The following is a 20,077-nucleotide window of genomic DNA, read 5'->3' on the forward strand; positions in this document are numbered from 1 at the left end:
ATCGATTTTGAACCTGGAATTATAAACTTGTTATTATATATTATTTAGTATTTAAAATTTATCAATTTATTTGTTATAATAATTTTAAATATTTTTTTTTTTTAGGAATTTATACTCGATCAATTGTAATTATAAAGCACAACTAGTCGTGGATTATAAAAAGACAATACTTCGCATAGATATTATCCGACCTTTACTCCTTCCAAAAACAATCTACACGAAGAGGAGCAGCTGAACCAAGAGTACAACCTCAATATATAATCCAAATATTAACTATATCCCTTCTTATTTATCTCGCTCTTTTTCTTTGTCTTCATTTCACTCTTGTTCCATCACTTATACAAATGAAGACAATAATACTAGTAGTATATATTATATTATATTATATACTGTTAGAAAATAGCTTAGTTTAAAATAGTTAATATTAATGAGTGACACGTATTTAGTGCACTCTTTAGTGCACTTCCAACGGGATGTGAATGGAGTAGACCAGCATCTTTACAATATCTTTACAATGCTGGTCATTAACAAACCTTTAAATAACTACAACCGCAGTGGCCATGGTAAAATGACCGAGTGTTTCTGCAGGCAAATCATTCGAAGGACCAACAACCGTGATTTCTGGTTCCTGCGAATCCGGTAACCATTTAGCATTTGTAACACTAGAAACGAAAGCTATTAAAAAAAATTGTGAACAATAATAATAGGAATAGTTTGAACTTTGAAATTAACATACGCGAACTAATTGTGTTATTACTATTAGGATTACATCCAATACCAGCAGGATGACACCATGAATTTTTTTAACATATATAGGGAATAAAAATACAAACAAAGATCTATTAAAAAAAATAATAATAAACAAATGAGGTATTCATCCGAACACGTAAGAAAAAAGATTGGTATTGACCGCGTACGAAATATAATTTCCTTTTATATAAAATAAATTGCGGTTTCATTTAGAAAGTAACATTTCAAATACCTGATACATTAAATAAAACAGTAACTTTCTATATTATGCATTGTAAAAGTATTTCGTATTTTGAAATATTAAATATCGAAAAATAAAAAATATTGACATATTAATTATCAAAATTAAAATTTTTTATGTAGGACACGTAGGAAGCAATAATCGATGGCATAATTATCAATTTCGAAATAAGAATGCCATTGACTCTCACCAAAAAAATGGTATATTATAACAATCTTTACCACCGCCCTCATATAGCACATTTACCAATTTTTGTATTAAATCTATTTGGTCGCTAAATGAAATATAAATTATCTGTATACTATAATTTTTAAGCTTTACCATCGCTATCACATCGTAAGTCGCTCGTTGAATCTAGACTATGATTCTCATTCCAATCAAATTCTTGTTCAACAGAAGCTATCATAAATTCATAATAATAAACTTTATAGTTATGTTAAAACGTCATGTATAATAATATCTATTTAAATTTAAATAATTTGTATATGTTTAAAAAGTAACTATTATTTTCATAGAACTATAATAAATATTCAACAAAAAACGGAGATGTTATTAATATTTTTAATATAAACATTTTATTATGAAAAACGCGTAAAACAGCGTAAAAATTCGCGATAATTATTAAAGCTGAGGAGAATGGCAAATTATACACCAAAAACATTGGAATATATGTGTATTTTTATGGATCTTAAATAATAAGGTTAAATTGAATTGTCCGCACAAGCTGTTAACTAGCGGACATGGACCGGACTGTCCGTTTCGGGACTGTCCAATGTCCGTGTCCGTGTCCCATGACAAACACTGGATTAACGATAAACGTAACCATAAAAATTGACACCATTAACATTTCAGGACTTATGAATAAGAAATTCATCATTTCTCTATAAAAGAGTCTATAAAAAAAATATACTAATTAATTAATTCAAAAATTATTTACATTATCTTACCATTCAAATAAAACTGGGTGCATCGACGATTAGGAGCTGCGGAGCTGTCGTTGCTCTGCGCCGCGCTTCGCATGTTGCATAATTTGTTGAGCGCGGCTGCTCCATTCTCAAAATGAAAGCCCCGGTATAATTGGCGTTTCTTCCAGAACACAGAAAAAACCCAAAGATGAGGCTTAACGACTGGTAGCTTCATAGCGAATATGGCTACTGCCTACTGGTCCCGATTGGGTTTGTAACTTGAGACAATGAATCTGAAGTAGTAGTATCCTATACTATTATATCTTCGTGTTCCTAATACATTAAGTTGACACTGATTTTTTGTAATAATTTTATTTACAATAAACACAGGCGATTTTATAGTTATCCTGCATAAATTAATAACGAGATATAAATTGCATCTCCTGTCAAACCAATAATACTATTATCTTAATTATCTAATGCAGCACTTCGTTTCCAATAATAAATAATTATTTATTTACAGCCGGTTTCATAAGTTATGGACACTTCAACATTTTGTCAAAAGTAATTCGTAAAACTCGGTAGAAGTTAAAAACTATACCGCTTTACTCGGGAATCTATCAATATAATTTCTACCTTGTTCTGAATTTTACCGATGTCTCTCTGCATGTGATTTTGTGTAATAAACTAATATACAAATCGCGTCTCATATATAAAAAATTATCGGCGGAGTAGCTACCATAATATTATGCACGCTCACTTTGTTATTACAATCTCAGCTATAAAAAAATTTTATCGTGCATGATCACATGATCACATGATCAATTATCATGAGTCATCTCGCAGAAAAAAAAATTTTGATCATGACGCAAACTCCGTGGGAAAAAATCTTTTGTATGACAATCTTTTTATATATAAATACCATCCCTCTTTCTTATCATTTCCAACGAAGTAATTTTTTTTATTTCTACTTCGTAGTTTTTTATCCTTTCCTTTTAATGTTTTGCAAACTTTTTTATCTCGAAACAGTAATAAATTATTTCATGTTAAAGAATTTTCGGTCATAAACAATTTTCTTTATTGGTTAAAATTATTTCAAACACTGCGTGGACAAAAAGTTTCTTTTTAAAACATTATTTTATATTTATTATATATTTTGCTGGTTAAGGCCTCTCTCACATACTTTGGTGCGGTATAGGACTTTGCTCTAAGTAAACTCGTCCTTAGTATGATTTACAGGCAAAAATAAAATGAGGTAAGAGACCCGTTCCTTACTGATAACACACGCGTCATCTCAGGATACCGAATCATTATAATTTAATGGTTAAATTATAATGAGGGTGCCGCAAAATCTTCTCTTACATGGCAGGACCATGATAAGGATCCTCATACGCATATTTTATTGGAGGTTGGAGGAAAGTATGTTAAGTGGGGTGGTTGTATCTGATTGGCGGTCCCTAATAAGGGTGACGTTAAATTCCTTAATTCCTATTCGTTTTCTTGATAGATTATTTATGAATTTCCTTTTGCTAATTAATCGTTACAGTGACCCGTGTTACTTATACATCGGTACTCTTTAATTTTGTAGATAATTTTCTGATGATCATTCCTTCTGTTCCTTTCTCACGGTATAGTGCTATGCGAAGGTTCTTATTTTTAGAAACTCATTCTTCGTATGATTTACAGGCGGAAGTAATACAAGGTAAGAGACCCGTTCCTTACTGATAACACACGCGTCATCTCAGGATACCGAATCATTATAATTTAATGGTTAAATTATAATGAGGGTGCCGCAAAATCTTCTCTTACATGGCAGGACCATGATAAGGATCCTCATACGCATACTTTATTGGAGGTTGGAGGAAAGTATGTTAAGTGGGGTGGTTGTATCTGATTGGCGGTCCCTAATAAGGGTGACGTTAAATTCCTTAATTCCTATTCGTTTTCTTGATAGATTATTTATAAATTTCCTTTTGCTAATTAATCGTTACAGTGACCCGTGTTACTTATACATCGATACTCTTTAATTTTATAGGTATAATCAGTAGATCCCGTCAAATTCGGTTGATATGATTAATAAAGTCAATAATTTTACCATATATTTGTATTTTAATTTTATCATATTTAATATATTTTAAATTTTACTTATTGCGCATTTTCAGCATTTTTAGTAAAAGATGTACAGTACATTAATAAAATAGCTGTGGATTAATTTATTTTGCAAAGTAAGAAATGTATATATATATAATGAATAATAATACATAATTAAACTGTCTAATTAGTAAAAATATTTAACAAATTCATCTAATATCCGGATATTTTGCATTCTTATTAAATTCTAATAATTGATCTGTGTCAAGTTTTCTAATTGATTCGATATACTGTTTGCAGAAATCTTTAAGATTCTTTTGCCTTAAAATATTACAAAATATACTATAGAGCTGAACTCTGTTTCATCTCGTCACTTGGTCTGTACATTATTAATAAATTTTCTTTTTTGGTATTATTTTTACTTTTTTAATGTCAAAATTAGTATATTGAGCGTAGGAGAACGAATTAAGTGGTCGTACACGCTTTTATATACCGAACGTGTAGTTATTGAGATAATAGAAGATTATCAATTTATCATGCAACATTGCAATGAACGAATCGACATTTTTTAGTATCAGAATGAGTATTGCAACATTGTAATTATTGTATTATATTTTTATTATGTAAAACTTAAGTGATGATAAAACTTATCCATAGCTCTTGCACGTTTGTTAATACATCAAGATTAAAGATATTTAACTTTTAGTATTTAAATTTCCAAAAAATACTTTAAATAACGATTCGCGTTTAAAAAAGTAATGAAAAATGATATAATATTTTACATTAATAAAAATTTCGAGAAACGCAGCCGTCATGGCGTATAATATTTATTTTTTTTTTTTATGATATTTTATGATACGAATTCGCTTATAATAACGTTGCCTCATTAATATAGTATCAAGCAAATGTATCTATTTACGTGTTGAAAATTTAATTTTTTGTTTAGTTTTCCAAAATTCATTTATTACAGTTTGTACTGTAGAATTAGGGATGGTAAAGTCCTAGGTCCTGGACCTAAAGACCTGGTCCTAGGACCTGGTCTGCAGATCTTTAGGTCCAAATTTTGGACCAGAAGCGGACCAGGTCCTAAAAAGTCCTAGCCAATAAGGTTATAAGAGATCTATATGTTTAAATTATATATGTATAATTTGCTGTAAATTTGATTTTAAGTAATTATAAATTATAAAAAAGTGCACTGCAATATTGCAATACAATTTTTATATTATTAAAATCATATAAAAAATGAGTTGCGATATTGCGATTCACATTTTTATATTAAAATCAATATAAAAAAGTGAATCGCGATACCGCAACTCACTTTTTTTATATAAAATCAATATAAAAAAGTGAATCCCGATACCGCAACTCACTTTTTTTTATATAAAATCAATATAAAAAAGTGAATCCCGATACCGCAACTCACTTTTTTTATATAAAATCAATATAAAAAAGTGAATCCCGATACCGCAACTCACTTTTTTTATATAAAATCAATATAAAAAAGTGAATCCCGATATCGCAACTCACTTTTTTTATATTTAATTATTACTAAAATTCATAAAATCTATAAATAACTTAGTCAGGACCAGGTCCTGGGACCAGGTCCAGGACTGGTCCTAACAGGACCTGGTCCGCAGGTCCGTTCAATAGGACTTATAGGTCCCAGGACCAGGACCGGACCAGGACCGACCTAACCATCCCTATGTAGAATGGTTGGCCAACGAAGGGAATGTATAATTTGGGAAACGTACGTCATTGCGATATACAGCTTATCAAACTACTTCGATCGTAGAAATATTCGGTAGTCAAAATGGCCAAAAATCCAAACGCCAATCCTTACTTAATCTATACTAGTAGTAATTTATCGAAAATTCATTGGCCGCAGTTGAAAGCCAACTGCCAACGTTTCGAAAATTTATATAGTCCAACTATCGATTAGACGAATTAATTCAAGAATTTGATAAATGAGTAGAAAAAATCGATAGAGAATGCGTTTTATTGAAGTCAATTATTTAAGAAAGAAAAAAGTTTTTCAATTGGTGCGGTCGATTGTATTTTAAGCCGTAAATTTATTGCGTGCGACCAAGATTTTTGTAGAGAACGATGTCATAGAAAAATAATTTAAAATTTTGTTCTTTTTTACAAAACGATTTGAATTTTAAGGTAAAATAAGAAAGAGAGTATTTATAATTTGTTCTTAAATGTATGTATTTCCATAATCGTCATAATTGTGATGTTTATAAAAATAGAATACTTGGTCAATTTAATTAATTTAACCGTTAACCAATAAAAATTTTCTGGCTGACTAAATGATGAAAGAGATATAGGGGAAAATATGCGACATGTCACAAAAAGGGTGTTTTTTGTGATTCATTACATGAATGATATGAATGTCGGACAAAAATTGTAAAAATAGGTAACTAAGTGTACATTTGTACATTCGTAAACAATGATGAAATAACATCGTTGTACCACGAAAAAAAACCATATAAAATCACACTCAACCGTTTTTTTTTTAAAAAAAAAAAATTTTTGACCGGATTAAAATTATTTTTTCATTATGGATATTATTCGTGAAGAATTAGTTCATAACGCATATAATAAAGCATATGCATTAATAAATTATAAAATTCATTATAATATAGATGAACAATATAATTTTTTACAACAAACTATTCTCGATGATGAAATACTTACGGAAAATGAAAAATTAAGAGCAATAAAATTATTAAATAATGATTTTGATTATTATAAGATTTTTTTAAATAATGGTACAAAAAGAAATTGTGAAAATTGTCTTTTAGATTGTTTAGCTACATTATATTGTGAACATTGTATTCGAAATTATTTAAAATCAAAATTTTCAAATTGGAAATCCGGAAATGATGACGTTGATGATTTAATACGAAAATGTCAAATGGAAACGCTTAAGCCGGATAAGATAATAGAATGGATCTCATATGATAGGTTTCAAAATATTAAATATTTAACTAAAGGCGGTTGTTCTAAAATTTATACAGCGGATTGGGTTGATGGATATTATGTTGAATGGAATTCTAAAGAAAAACAATTAAAAAGATTTGGATCTCATAAAGTAATACTTAAAAAATTAGAAAATATTGAAAGTGCTAATAGGAGTTGGTTTGATGAGGTATATAATTAATTAAATTATTAAAAAATTACTTTGAAAAAATTATTTAATTAATAATATCTTTATTTTTTAATTTTTTTATAGGGTAAATCTCATTTAACTATAAGTAATAAATATGGGGAGATTGTACAATGTTTTGGATTAACAAAAGATCCATCAGATGGAAATTATATGCTTGTAATGAATAAAATGGATTTAGATTTAAGAAAATATTTAGAAAAAAATCATGATAAACTTAGATGGAAAGAACGGATTCAAATTGCTGATGATATAATATATGCACTTTCCAGAATTCATAAAGAGTTAGCGGTTCATAGAGATATACATTCTGGTAATATATTATTTTCACAATTTGATCAAAAGTTTTATATTGGCGATTTGGGATTTTGTGGACCTGCTGATAAGCCATTAGATAGTACATATGGAAACCTACCTTACATAGCACCAGAAGTTATTTCCGGAAAAGAAACCACTTTCGCATCTGATATTTATAGTATTGGTATACTTATGTGGGAAATTTCATCTGGAAGGTCGCCTTTTGTTGATCTTGACCATGATTGGGATCTTGCAGTGAAAATAATAAATGGAGAGAGACCAAAAATAATACCGGGAACTCCTTTAGAATATAAAGAATTAATAAAACAATGTTGGGATGCTGATCCTACAAAAAGACCTAAAATTAGTGATCTTAAGAATAAAATAAAGGAAATTAAAAATGAATTTAATAATAATAGTAATATTAATATGATATTAACAGAAATTGATAAAAAGACTAGCATCGCGACTAATTATACGACAAGTAGTAGATTATTTACAAGCAAAGTTTATAAATTTGAAAATTTGCCCGAACCGAGAAATGGAATAGAAGGTATGTTTGTTTGATTGTATAATTTTTTTTATATATATTTACAAAATTTTTAATTTAAAAATCGAATATTAAAATTTGTTTAAATAATATAGAAGAACAAGAAGGTAATATAATATTTTGTATATTCTAATATTTGATTGATTGAATTATATAAGTTATTAATATCTTTAATATCTATCTTTTAATAAAATTTTAAAAGTATTACTTAGCAAACCTTGTAATTTTAGTATACCTAATAACAGTAAGTATTATTACAATCTTTCTAATTATTATTATATATTATTTATTAATCAATTTCTTTTCTTCCAACTACTAGTTGATGATTTTAAAAAATCAGGTAATAACATGATTAAAAAATATATCAACTTTTTGCGTATAATAACAAATTAACAATTTTTTTAATAGTTTATTTCAAACCAAGTAATAAGAAAATATCAAAATTAAGTAATATTTTTGAAGGTAAATATTTATTATTAACCCTAAAGTATTTTAAATAATTACTAATTGTTTTTTTATTTGTTAATAAATATAGGAAGCAAAAAATTATCTGTAATATTTAATAAGTTCAAATAAGAAATCAAATATTATACTAATCGTACGAAAATAATATTAATTAATTTATCAGTTCCACTGTAATACTTAATTAACTAGATTTCTAGATTTTATTTTACCGAATTTTTTTTACGTTTAACTATCATATTATTTATTGATTTTCAATAATGAATTATCTTTTTGTGTTAAGGTGTATCAAACAAATAAAAAAAATCAAAATTAATCTACAAGAAAATTTAATAAATTGGAGATTTCGAAAATAAGCGCCTGGTTCGCATTATGCGATTTTGAGCGGCATTATGATGCCTTTGGACGAAATTATGCACAAACGAGTCGGAGCAACATTTATTAACTTTTATTTTTCACATCATCTTTTAGTAAATAAATTTAAATGAGAAAGGAAATTTTAATTGAAACTAAATTTCAACTTTTTTATAACCATCATTTACTCAAACATTATCATTTATAAGAATGGTATTATAATAAAATGTTATTTAAAAACGTTCAAACACGAAAATATGCTAATTTCATGTTAACGAAAATCATTAAATAGAACGGAGTCTATGTGAATTACCTAAAGTGATTCTCGCATGAACACACGACATAATATAAATTATGTGATATTTTTTTATGCGATTATAAATAAAAATACGACAAACAACAAAAATTTTTATATTGGGAATTTTTCGATTTAAAAATTTCCCTTAAACGAAGAAAAGAAATATAATACCAGATAAAAATAGTAAAAGATAATGTAAAGAAAATAAAAAAAAAACGAAGAAAAATAATGTAGTATCATCATTATTTTCGCCATTTGCGGCTTGAGTATAATGAGGCTACATAAGGTAAATCACCATATAAAACGGAGCTTTCGAAAATACGTACAATTTCGAAAATACGTATAACGATATCGAAAAATTATGCGACACGAGAATCGAAAATTTTACTGAAAAATTATGAAGCGAAGAGTTAATTAATACAAAACAGCAAAATAGATAATTATTGAGGTTTTGAATTTAACTAACCATCTTATATATATATATATATCATAATCATAATTAAAAACTTAATTTTATTATTAGCATATGGGATCCCTTGGGACCTTGGCCAAATTGTGGCTGCTTTTATATTAATATTGAACCATGCGCAGCATCATTTCTCGAATATATAAACTTACAAATTATGGATTTGTTTTTCCGCATTAAATTTAATTTGTTCATATGATTTATGTTAAAAGTACATCGAAGTGGATTCGAATTCGTCAAAACAGCAACGTATTCGATATTTAGAAAATCTTTGTTAGCTGTTTTAGTATGAATAGTTAATGGAATCTATTTTTAAACAATAGACATTTATTTGCGTTAATCTGATGACTAATAATAATATACAGATAATGAAACCGTCTTTTTGAATACGAGATAATTGCGTATTTGCTCGAAATATATACAGCAATTCTTTAAAAACTACGAAATACGGCTATTAATTATACTTTAAATAATTAAAAATAAATAAAAGTATAATAATATACAGTATAATAGAATTGTTTTCCGCATTGTAAAAGACTAAACGAGTTAATTAGTATCGTTGAGTAAATAGCAGCACCTATCGGAACGTATTTCAAAATGTCCGACATTTATTTAAGAATACACTAAGAAATAAATGGAATAATTTGATAAAAATTTTGCTTTTGTGATTCACATTTATTAATGATTATATCTGTTTCATTATTCTCTACATTATGAGGAAGTTTTTTCGATTTGACCGTTGCAATGCATGTTGTGTACGAGTAAGCAGTATTTCATAAAACACGTCTTTTGAATATGAAATAATTGAGTATTTGCTCGAAATATATGCAGCAATTCTTTAAAAAACTACGAAATATGGCTATTAATTAGATTTTAAATAATTAAAAATAAATAAAAGTATAACAGTATAATAGAATTGTTTTCCGCATTGTAAAGACTAAACGAGTTAATTAGTATCGTTGAGTAAATAGGAGCACCTATCGGAACGTATTTCAAAATGTCCGACATTTATTTAAGAATACACTAAGAAATAAATGGAATAATTTAATAAAAATTTTTGCTTTTGTGATTCACATTTATTAATGATTATATCTGTTTCATTATTCTCCACATTATGAGGAAGTTTTTCCGATTTGACCGTTGCAATGCATGTTGTGTACGAGTAAGCAGTATTTCACAGAACACGTCTTTTTGAATATGAAATAATTGCGTATTTGCTCGAAATATATGCAGCAATTCTTTAAAAAACTACGAAATACGGCTATTAATTATACTTTAAATAATTAAAAATAAATAAAAGTATAATAATATACAAGTATAGTAGAATTGGTTTTCCGCATCGTAAAAGACTAAACGAGTTAATTAGTATCGTTAAGTAAATAGGGGTACCTATCGGAACGTATTTCAAGATGTCCGACATTTATTTAGAGAATACACTAAAATAATTTGATAAAAAAATTTTTTGCTTTTGTTCACAATTTATCAATGATTATATCCTCATGTATTGTTTCATTATTTCCACACTATGAGGTTTTTCCGATTAATGCATGTTGTGTACGAATAAGCAATATTTCACAAAACACAATAATAATGTAGATCTGCATGTTTGACAATGAAAACCTTCGTATGCATGCTGGATGTTGGTCATTAAAACTGTAGATAATTTTGCATTAGTCACTAATATCTATTAAAACTGTCATTGTTCATATTAAAATATAAATATTTCATTTACAAAATTCTAAATATAGAATTTTTTTGGATTGGATAGAACTCCTCGATCCAAATTAGTAAAATTGGATCGAGTCGATACCAATCCAAAATTTTAATGAATTTAATGAATTTAGTAATATAATGGCACTTAGAAAATTCCGAATGATATGCAATTTATCTTCTGAAGGTTAGATCAGACATTTGTTTCGGATTGATGATTAAATTATTTTGGTTACATATTAAGACCTGCCTTTATTACTAAACAAATTGAACCTGACCAAATTGATTAATATTGAAGAAATATTAATTTTTTTTTTTGCTCTATTTGTTTTTGCTCATATATTTAGTTGTTTTTGATATATAGACGAAACTGAGAGGTAATACAGGAAATAGAGCACTCATATGTTTAGTTGTAGTCATTAATTCATTTATTAAAAATTCGAGTTTGGAGTTCACGTGACCGAAATTTCAAATCTTTGATCAGAATTTATCAGAATTATGATTTAGATAATTTATCGAATTTTGAGATATATCTTAACCGGTTAACCGGTTAATTACTCGATTAACGTCAACTTAGGTCAAAATAGAAATATTAAACCAAGATTACCAATATTTCTTGTCAATTTGTGTTTCTTTATCGTAAGTTACAGGAACTCAAATATCTTGCAACATTTGATCTTTCTTTGTTAATAAAGATTCAATTGACATTTTTGTGGCAGTTAGAGATCTTTTTTATATATAATATTACATTTTTAAACAAAAGTAATCCATTTCGCACAAAACTTCTTAGCTAATAATACAGCTTATACTTTATGATTGTTTGAAATTTTACTTTTTTTTAAATGTCAAATGAAAAAAAATTTTTTTTATGGATTTGTCAAAAAGCAAATCAGGCGTAAGCTTGTACATCTTCCTCTGAAACATTATCACACACAACATAATTAAAGTTCTAACGAAAGGAAATCCGTGCAGCATTAATACTCATTTCATGTGGACATTACTGTCATAGAAAAATTGCAGACATATCTCACTTTTGTATCATATCATCATAAAAAAATGGTTAACTACAAAATTGTCAGCGTAATTCATCATTTTTCATTTGCGAAAGTCGTGTTGATTTGGGTTAAGAAGCAATTCTCATCAAATAATTAGTTATTTTCACACTGGAGTCTTGCATTTTCTGTTTGCATTTTGTCGACTTCTTTAATTTTAGATTTTCCACAATTTTAGAGCTTGGCACCTCACGGTCGCTCCATCTTAGAGTGCTTAAAAATACATAATTTTCTGATTATAATTTTTGAACTTTGGTTGTTTGACTCTTCCTTGTAATGCTATCTTTTGCTTTCAATTTTGGTAAATAACCAATAAGCACTTTAACATAAGGCTTATTTCACTGCCAATTTGGTATATTTCCTAGTAAGATATAAATTGGATGCTCTGAAGTTTTTCTGAGATGATCACAAGTTGTAGGCTTCTTCATGTTCTGTTTGTTTATGATGTCTCTTAGTGTTTCTTGTCCATATATTGAACACAAGTCTGATCATGAAAGATCATTATTAATCATAATTTTTAATGACTGTTAAATAATATTTTCATTTCTACATCTATCAGCGTTATTTCTTCGATGAGCTGCCTGGTACCGACCTAAAAAATAGATAATACAAATAAATATATTGGTTAAATAAAAAATTAATTAATTGAATAATTACCCATTTGTACCAAAATTCGTCTGACAGCTCATCATGGAAATCACCGATCATAAAATGATGGCGTGTACGTCCGATACCCCAGATTTTAAAGTATTGCTTATCCTAATGATAAAAGGGTTTATATAAAAAACAAAAAACGTATCATAACAATGGATAGCCCAGAGATCTTCATTAGATCGAAATAATTTTTATGATATCTTCTAACAAGCTATATATTAAACAGAATTATGTACACTTTCCAACCCACCATTAGCAACAAATTCAACATTTTCAAGATTTGAATATTTAATCCATTCAATTAATCTGAATTCATATTTACAATTTGCATTGAATTTCAACTACTTTATGCTTAAAAATAATAAAATGCATTAAACTTTTGGTCACATTCCGGACATACTAACATTAAAATTCTAAACCAAATTTCAGAACCTCTGCTCGCATTGTCAAGCAGAGTAACGAAAACCTAAATCTTTGCATATCCTCCTTGCCGTTCTCTCCCAAAACTCGAAATGGCTTCTTCCGGTCATCATGTGATTGTAAATAGCCATGATATATTCTTTTATTCGTTAGTTTATTTTCCCCAATCTCAATTGAAATATTATTAATATCAATGTAACTTGTTTTCCTGTGATATCAGATCGTAAATATTGATCTTACATTTATGAGGATTTTTGTCATCAGTTTCACTGATTTCTGGGGAATGATCATATCTTTTTTGTTTGCCATATTTGTTTTAATAATATTTTTTTTTCTCTAATATAAAAATATAATAATATAAAAATATAAAAAATATAAAAATTAAAAATATAATAATATAAAAATTATCTCTGAGATCCTAAATGTCTTCTATTATGACGCCACCTTCTACTATAATGGGTCTAATAAGGTCAAGTAAATATGACATCACAACCTAAATTGAATCATGCTTATTATTATCAACCATAAGATTTTAATGTCTCAAGAATGTGTAAGAATTGCTTCATATTTTACATTAACTGTAAGGATCTCATAATGATACCAATCTATTTGCCACCTGTTCTAGAATATTGTTGGATTTGTCTTTTTGATATGAAAAAGGCCTGACTATTAAATGATACTGTATATTCTTATGCCTCCATAACTAAAGAACATGATAATGCACTATTTTTTATGGTCTTTGCAATGTTCATTTCAATTTTTGCTATTATTGGAAATATTTAGTATAAGTAACATTAATATGTTTCAAATATACAAAGATAAAATATAACTTATATTGTTAATCAGACAAGAAAAAAAAAGATCCTTACAGAATTTTATAATCCAACTTTCATCATTTAATACATTTTTGAAACCTGGAAGTATGTTAAACTTAAAACCATCCAAAGTTAATAAAACTAACAACAGTTAAAAAAAAGTAAATAAAAAATAATTACAATTTCTGGTACATGTTATTCATCAAGTTCTCTGGCTGGTCTCTTTGAAATTTGTATTCATCTTATAGTTATAATTAATAAATAAAAAATCAAAGTATTCTCCTTTTATAACATTCTTCAAAAACTTTCTGAGGTTTATCAAAGATTTAGCTTTCTTTAATAGAGATGAGTTACCATAATATTATTTTCAGATATTTGAAATAACTGATAAAAAAATAAAAATGTAGAATATATGTATACATATTTTTATAATTGTAGGCCATCTTAGAAAAACAATGAGTTTTTGTTATGGGTCAATGTATGATTGGTTAACTAATTTTCGGTTAGTCCAATCAAGACTATACAGTAACTTTTTTTTACTTTAAGCGTATGATAAAAGAACTTTTCTAAATACCATAACTGATAATATTGTTTTGACTTCTATTAAAGACCGTAAAGAATTAAATTTTTTAGATTCTATCTTGTAACCTGTCCCGTGACAATTTTCAATTATGATGCTAAAAAATACAGTGCATTAACATTAGAATAGTAATGAATAGCTTTTTTGTAATAAATTATTGCCCATATTTAATTAAAAATTCTGTAGAATCATAGGAAATTAGTAAATTATATATATATATGTAATTTTTAGTATGGTTATATTTGTGAATTTTACTATATTATTAGAAAATTCATTATAAATTCCATGAATATGTTACCTTTATGGGAAACAAAACACGGATCAACTTTTGTTTAGCAATGAATATGATATTGTTGTTTCATTATGATCAGGCAAAAATTGTCAATTATCTTCTTATTTATATAGAAAAGGTCAAGAAACTTTGACATTATTTATTAGATGGATAATACATTATTTAATATTGGAATAATATGAAGTTATGAACTAAATTAAAGAAATTTTAGTTTATTTTTAAATTTCAGAACAACTTATTATTGTCCGAAGCAATGTTGTCTCCCACATGATTTTACACACACGTGATAGTAACATATTATTTTAACTATTTACCCTAATTATCAAGATATATAAAATTTTGTCACAATTATAATAATTAGTAAAATTCTGCAGTCCGTACATGTGCTTACTATTATTTTATTTTATATAAGAACGCATATGACTTCATAGGTTATGCGCAAAATATTTATGAATAATGTGCACTCTGCGCGTACACTGAAAATTACTAAAATAAATTGAATTTCTCTTTGGAAAAAAACTTAAATTGTGAACGCTTTAGGGCGTTTAATAGTCATCATTTCTAGTTATTTGTAATTTTAATATTATTTGATGTATTGATGTTAATATGAGAATGGGTAAATGTATAATAATATTTTTTTGAAGAAGTTTATTATTTATTTTATTTATTTTGAGAATTGATAAACAAAATAGACAATATCTCATTTATCAAAGGTTCTGCAAGCGCCATCATGTTCAGTTACCACCAATTTTTGGTAGTAGTTAACGGAAAAATAAATAGCGAATTCCCAACAATCGGTAATAAAATATACAATGAAAATAAACGAAAGTGTATATTTAAAAAATCGGAAAACAATCGGAAGGGAATATCCAGCGTAGTATGATGTAGCTGTTGTTTAGTTGTTATCAATTTTGTATTTTCACAGGAGGTGTTGGTGTTTCTATACCTTCTTATTTCTTTCGACTGTCCTTCTGTTAGCCACTCCTTTTGGTACTTCCGCTGACACCTTTAGTGGTATTTCAGGAGGTAACTTAGGTGGTTCATTAGGAGAGAACTTCGGCGGTTCTGAATGGATTGACACGCTAGGTGGTAGTTCGGCACAATTATTTGTAGAAAATAATTTAAATGGTTCTCGCGGTTATGGCCCTGTGGATTATTTGGTGACATTGCAGTGCTGGTTAACGAAGCCAAGATGAAAGATATTCTTAAGAGAATAAATAGCCCAAGCCATCATACCATGAAGAGGTAACGCTAATAATTATTTATATTTGTTGTGTCTAGAGTGAAACTAATATTTGATGCATACTTTCAAGAAATTAGGGAAGCGTAAACTCGATCAAACAGATTTTGATTCATCATCGGCAATTTTCGGAATTGTAATGACTGCATTTTGTCAGCCGCTTACATATTTTTCAAGACCCATACAACAATTACTAACTTAACAGTTTTACAAGAACCGGGTGATGTTTTTGAAGTGCCTTAAGTTAATTGGCGAGCAGGAATTAATATTTAAAATAATATAAATGCAAAGGCGCATTTATATTTAAAACTTTTATGACGCATATTGACTGCGAAATAAGAAATTTTTTTGTGCAAATTATTTTTTAAAAAAAGTTTTTTTATGAATTTATATAAATTTATAAAAAAAATTTATTTTTTCGTTGGTAACCCAAAAATAAATTCGTAAATACTGCACAAATAAAGTAAGTTTAAAAAAAAATTATATTAAGCGTCGACTATACTTAAAGTATGTGACTTTATTGTTAAGAATCTTCTTTTATTCTATAGCTATTTTTCCGCACGCCATCATAAAGTAGTACGATAGTAAATGAGTGTAAAATTTTGGTAAATCTTACAACTTACTTATATAAAACATTATTACAGCAAACCGGGTAAAGCCAGTATTTGACTATTTAAGGGATCCGTCTGATGTGAGCAAGAATTATGGTGCTAACGTGCTAACATCATTGCACTCGGTGTTATTTGTTATTTGAATCAAAATTTATAATGATATATATATAAAAAACAGATTTTTTTTTTAATTTGAGATTATATATTATTGAATTGTTAAGAACCAAAGATGAATTATTTAATAAATTGGAAACTTTTCTTCTTTTTTATACTTGTATCTGACCGCTCACCGACATTCAAAAACAAATGCAACAGTTAAACTTCTAACTAATCCTAAACACTAATCCCGTTCATCTTTCTTTGGGAAAATTATAATAACGCGGTGATCATAAATTTCATCCAGTCATTAAAATGTAGAAAAATAAAAGAATAACTGTTCAAAAGCTATATTTCTTTGATATCTAAAAAGAAAAGAATCTTAATATGAAGACTATGAAGATTTAAAGTTTGGCCAATAGTAGTTTCAAGATGGTAGAATAAGGGAAGATAGAAAAAGGTTCAAAAAATTTTTCGTTCTCTGACAATTCGACAATTCTTAATTACGGATAAATTTCTTTTTACTGAGCGAATGAGTTTACCTAAAAAAAAAAAAAAAAATTTCTGTTATTAATTGTTAGAATTTACTCGCATTATTTAATTATTGCACTATTATGCAAATGTCACCTACTTTTTTTAAAAAAATCCATGTAAAAATAATGGAATATGCGAATGTGCGAATGAATTATTTGAAACGAATTTTTTCAAATGATCGATAATTTTGGTAAGAGTCTATCAATTTTTTTAATGGCAAACCAAATTTAGGTTGTCATTGCAAAATATAATCTTGTGTAACAGTTATTATTCAAAAAAACAATATAAACAATTTAAATGTAGATCAATATTAAATACAGTATATTAATATATATACATACTACAGGTATTGTTTCAGAAAAAATTATGATTATTCAAATATAATTCATATGCAAATCTTCCGGATCTCAAACGCATCATCCTTCTAAAATTATGTAATAGGATAAGGTGCTGCAAAAAATTGTAAAACATAACAAACCTTAATCTAATTATTTTCGGATTTCTTCTCCGGAGCTTTTCTTTCCACTTTTGAGCAATTATTGCTTCTTAGTTCTTTCTATTTTCCGTTATAAAATCTCATTGAATCATCTTTACTTACAATATTCACCCTACCTACATACACCGAAATTTTTCGATACTGTACATTATCTTTAAAATCGATGATGATCTTTTAATAATACCAAATACTTATAATCATTTAGGAAAATTTGCCAGAATTCCGAAAATGATCATTCATTTACGAAATTACCTTTAAACCTTTCATTCAAATTCCAAAAAAGGCCGTCTTATATGTACCATGCTGTATATACGTGTGATTCAAATGAAATAGCATAAGAGACGTATTAAAAACAAAAATAATTTTTAAAGATCGATCAAATAATGAATAAAATCTAAAATTAGCCATTTTTAAGCAAAAAAACGTTCAATAAATCTCGTTAGATTATTACAATAATATAATCATCATTATATACATTCAACTCTCAAAAATTTTCATGTGTAAAGAACACCTTTGGAACAATGAAATTAATCTAACGATTAGTAGTGGATGATTATTATAGGTCATCGTTTATTTTTAAGAGAAAATTCGATTATTTAAAAAAGTAACCGAAATCGTAATTTGTAATACGGTCGCGCAGATGCTTGCGTGGAATCTTGTGTAAATTATTTTTTTTTTCAAATAATGATCAAATGAAATCATTTAATAAATCTCATTTTTAGTAAAAACCCTTATCAGGCTTTTAACCTTATTTGGCGTTCATTCTCAAATCTTTCTATTTAAATTGTGTTACAAACATTTTGTATTTCGGAAAAAAAAATCCTAAAGGATCATCATTTCTAAAACGAAATTAGATTTTCGTATACAGCAAAACTATATTGAATGCATTACACTATGTAGTATTCTGGTTGTGTTCATTTGAATTGTGAATCTGTCATATCTTCTTTTTCCGCTTATCACAACACTGCAAAATAATATGAATAATTCACATGCTAATTTCCGTACGAGAGAATAAAAGGATTGAAAGATACCTTTAATAAATTAAATTAAATTGTCATTTCTACTAAGAAAATAATAAAACAAAAATCCGATAAGCTATGCTATGATAGCATTCATGAAAAAAAGCGTGATAAGAAACTGATGAGATTTAATCAATTTCCGGATTCCTTACTCCATTAAAAAAAAAAATTAAAAATGATCAGACGGTCTGACTTTATTTAAACTTACCATTTGTAGTCGTCCACGATTGAATGTTACGTACTTATCTCTTTCCGACTTCTTTAAAGTTTTCCTTTTTTATTTAGTAATCATTTACTTCAATTGCCTCGTTATGTCTCACGAAAATAATTTTTCTTTTTATAAATGTAACAGGAGTTTACATCCCGGGAGATCCGTTGTATCCTGCCAAAATCTAACATTCATTTGCAAGAATATTTTCATTAAATCCTTTTGAAGAATTGGGCGTATTGTTTCAACTTTGCCATTTCCAAAAAAAATTCTTTATATATATTATTTTTTTTTAACGTATTAAGAGCATCGAAAAAAAATTTTAAAAAAACCGGTTATTTTAATAATAGTAACTGAATAAATATTTTTATCAAATAATAAAATATTGATATGAATTAAAAGAATAATTATAGTTCGATTTTATATATATAATATATATTACAATATTACATATATTTACAAACTTTCTTATGTCATTATTTTTTTTTTGTATTCTTGTAAACAAAATTTCACTGTGACCGGTCTTAAAATTAGTAAAACAAAAAAACAAGCGCACCCTTCAAAGTTATAATTAGATTTTACATTTTGTTCGTTAGTCTGTTTTTAAATTTCTTTTCCAACGAATACCTCGATGCTGTTACACGATATTTTAATATACTGTATCAGAATAAATGTATATTACTTTCATTATTCATAAATTATATAAATAAGTCCTATAAACGCCTTAATTTTAAAAAATATCATCGAAAAAAAAAAATCATCTAACC

General features: G+C 27.3%; 2 protein-coding genes across 2 annotated transcripts; both read left to right on the forward strand.

Annotated features, from left to right (window-relative positions):
- Positions 1–7,882: 7,882 nt before the first annotated feature.
- OCT59_029874 (uncharacterized protein) lies at positions 7,883–8,579 on the forward strand (the record flags this gene model as incomplete). Its single annotated transcript, XM_066146273.1, has 6 exons — positions 7,883–8,006; positions 8,099–8,110; positions 8,206–8,247; positions 8,323–8,343; positions 8,412–8,465; positions 8,539–8,579. The coding sequence occupies 6 exons, from the start codon at positions 7,883–7,885 to the stop codon at positions 8,577–8,579; spliced, it is 294 nt and encodes a 97-aa protein (XP_065994935.1).
- Positions 8,580–15,836: 7,257 nt separating this feature from the next.
- Positions 15,837–16,302, forward strand: OCT59_029875 (uncharacterized protein; the record flags this gene model as incomplete). The annotated part of the gene is made up of 2 exons (XM_066146274.1): positions 15,837–15,903; positions 16,085–16,302. 2 exons carry the CDS (start codon positions 15,837–15,839, stop codon positions 16,300–16,302), a joined length of 285 nt encoding a protein of 94 aa, XP_065994936.1.
- Positions 16,303–20,077: the final 3,775 nt, after the last annotated feature.

Source organism: Rhizophagus irregularis, chromosome 9 (assembly GCF_026210795.1).
Source record: "Rhizophagus irregularis chromosome 9, complete sequence".
NCBI classification, from domain to species: Eukaryota; Fungi; Glomeromycota; class Glomeromycetes; order Glomerales; family Glomeraceae; genus Rhizophagus; species Rhizophagus irregularis.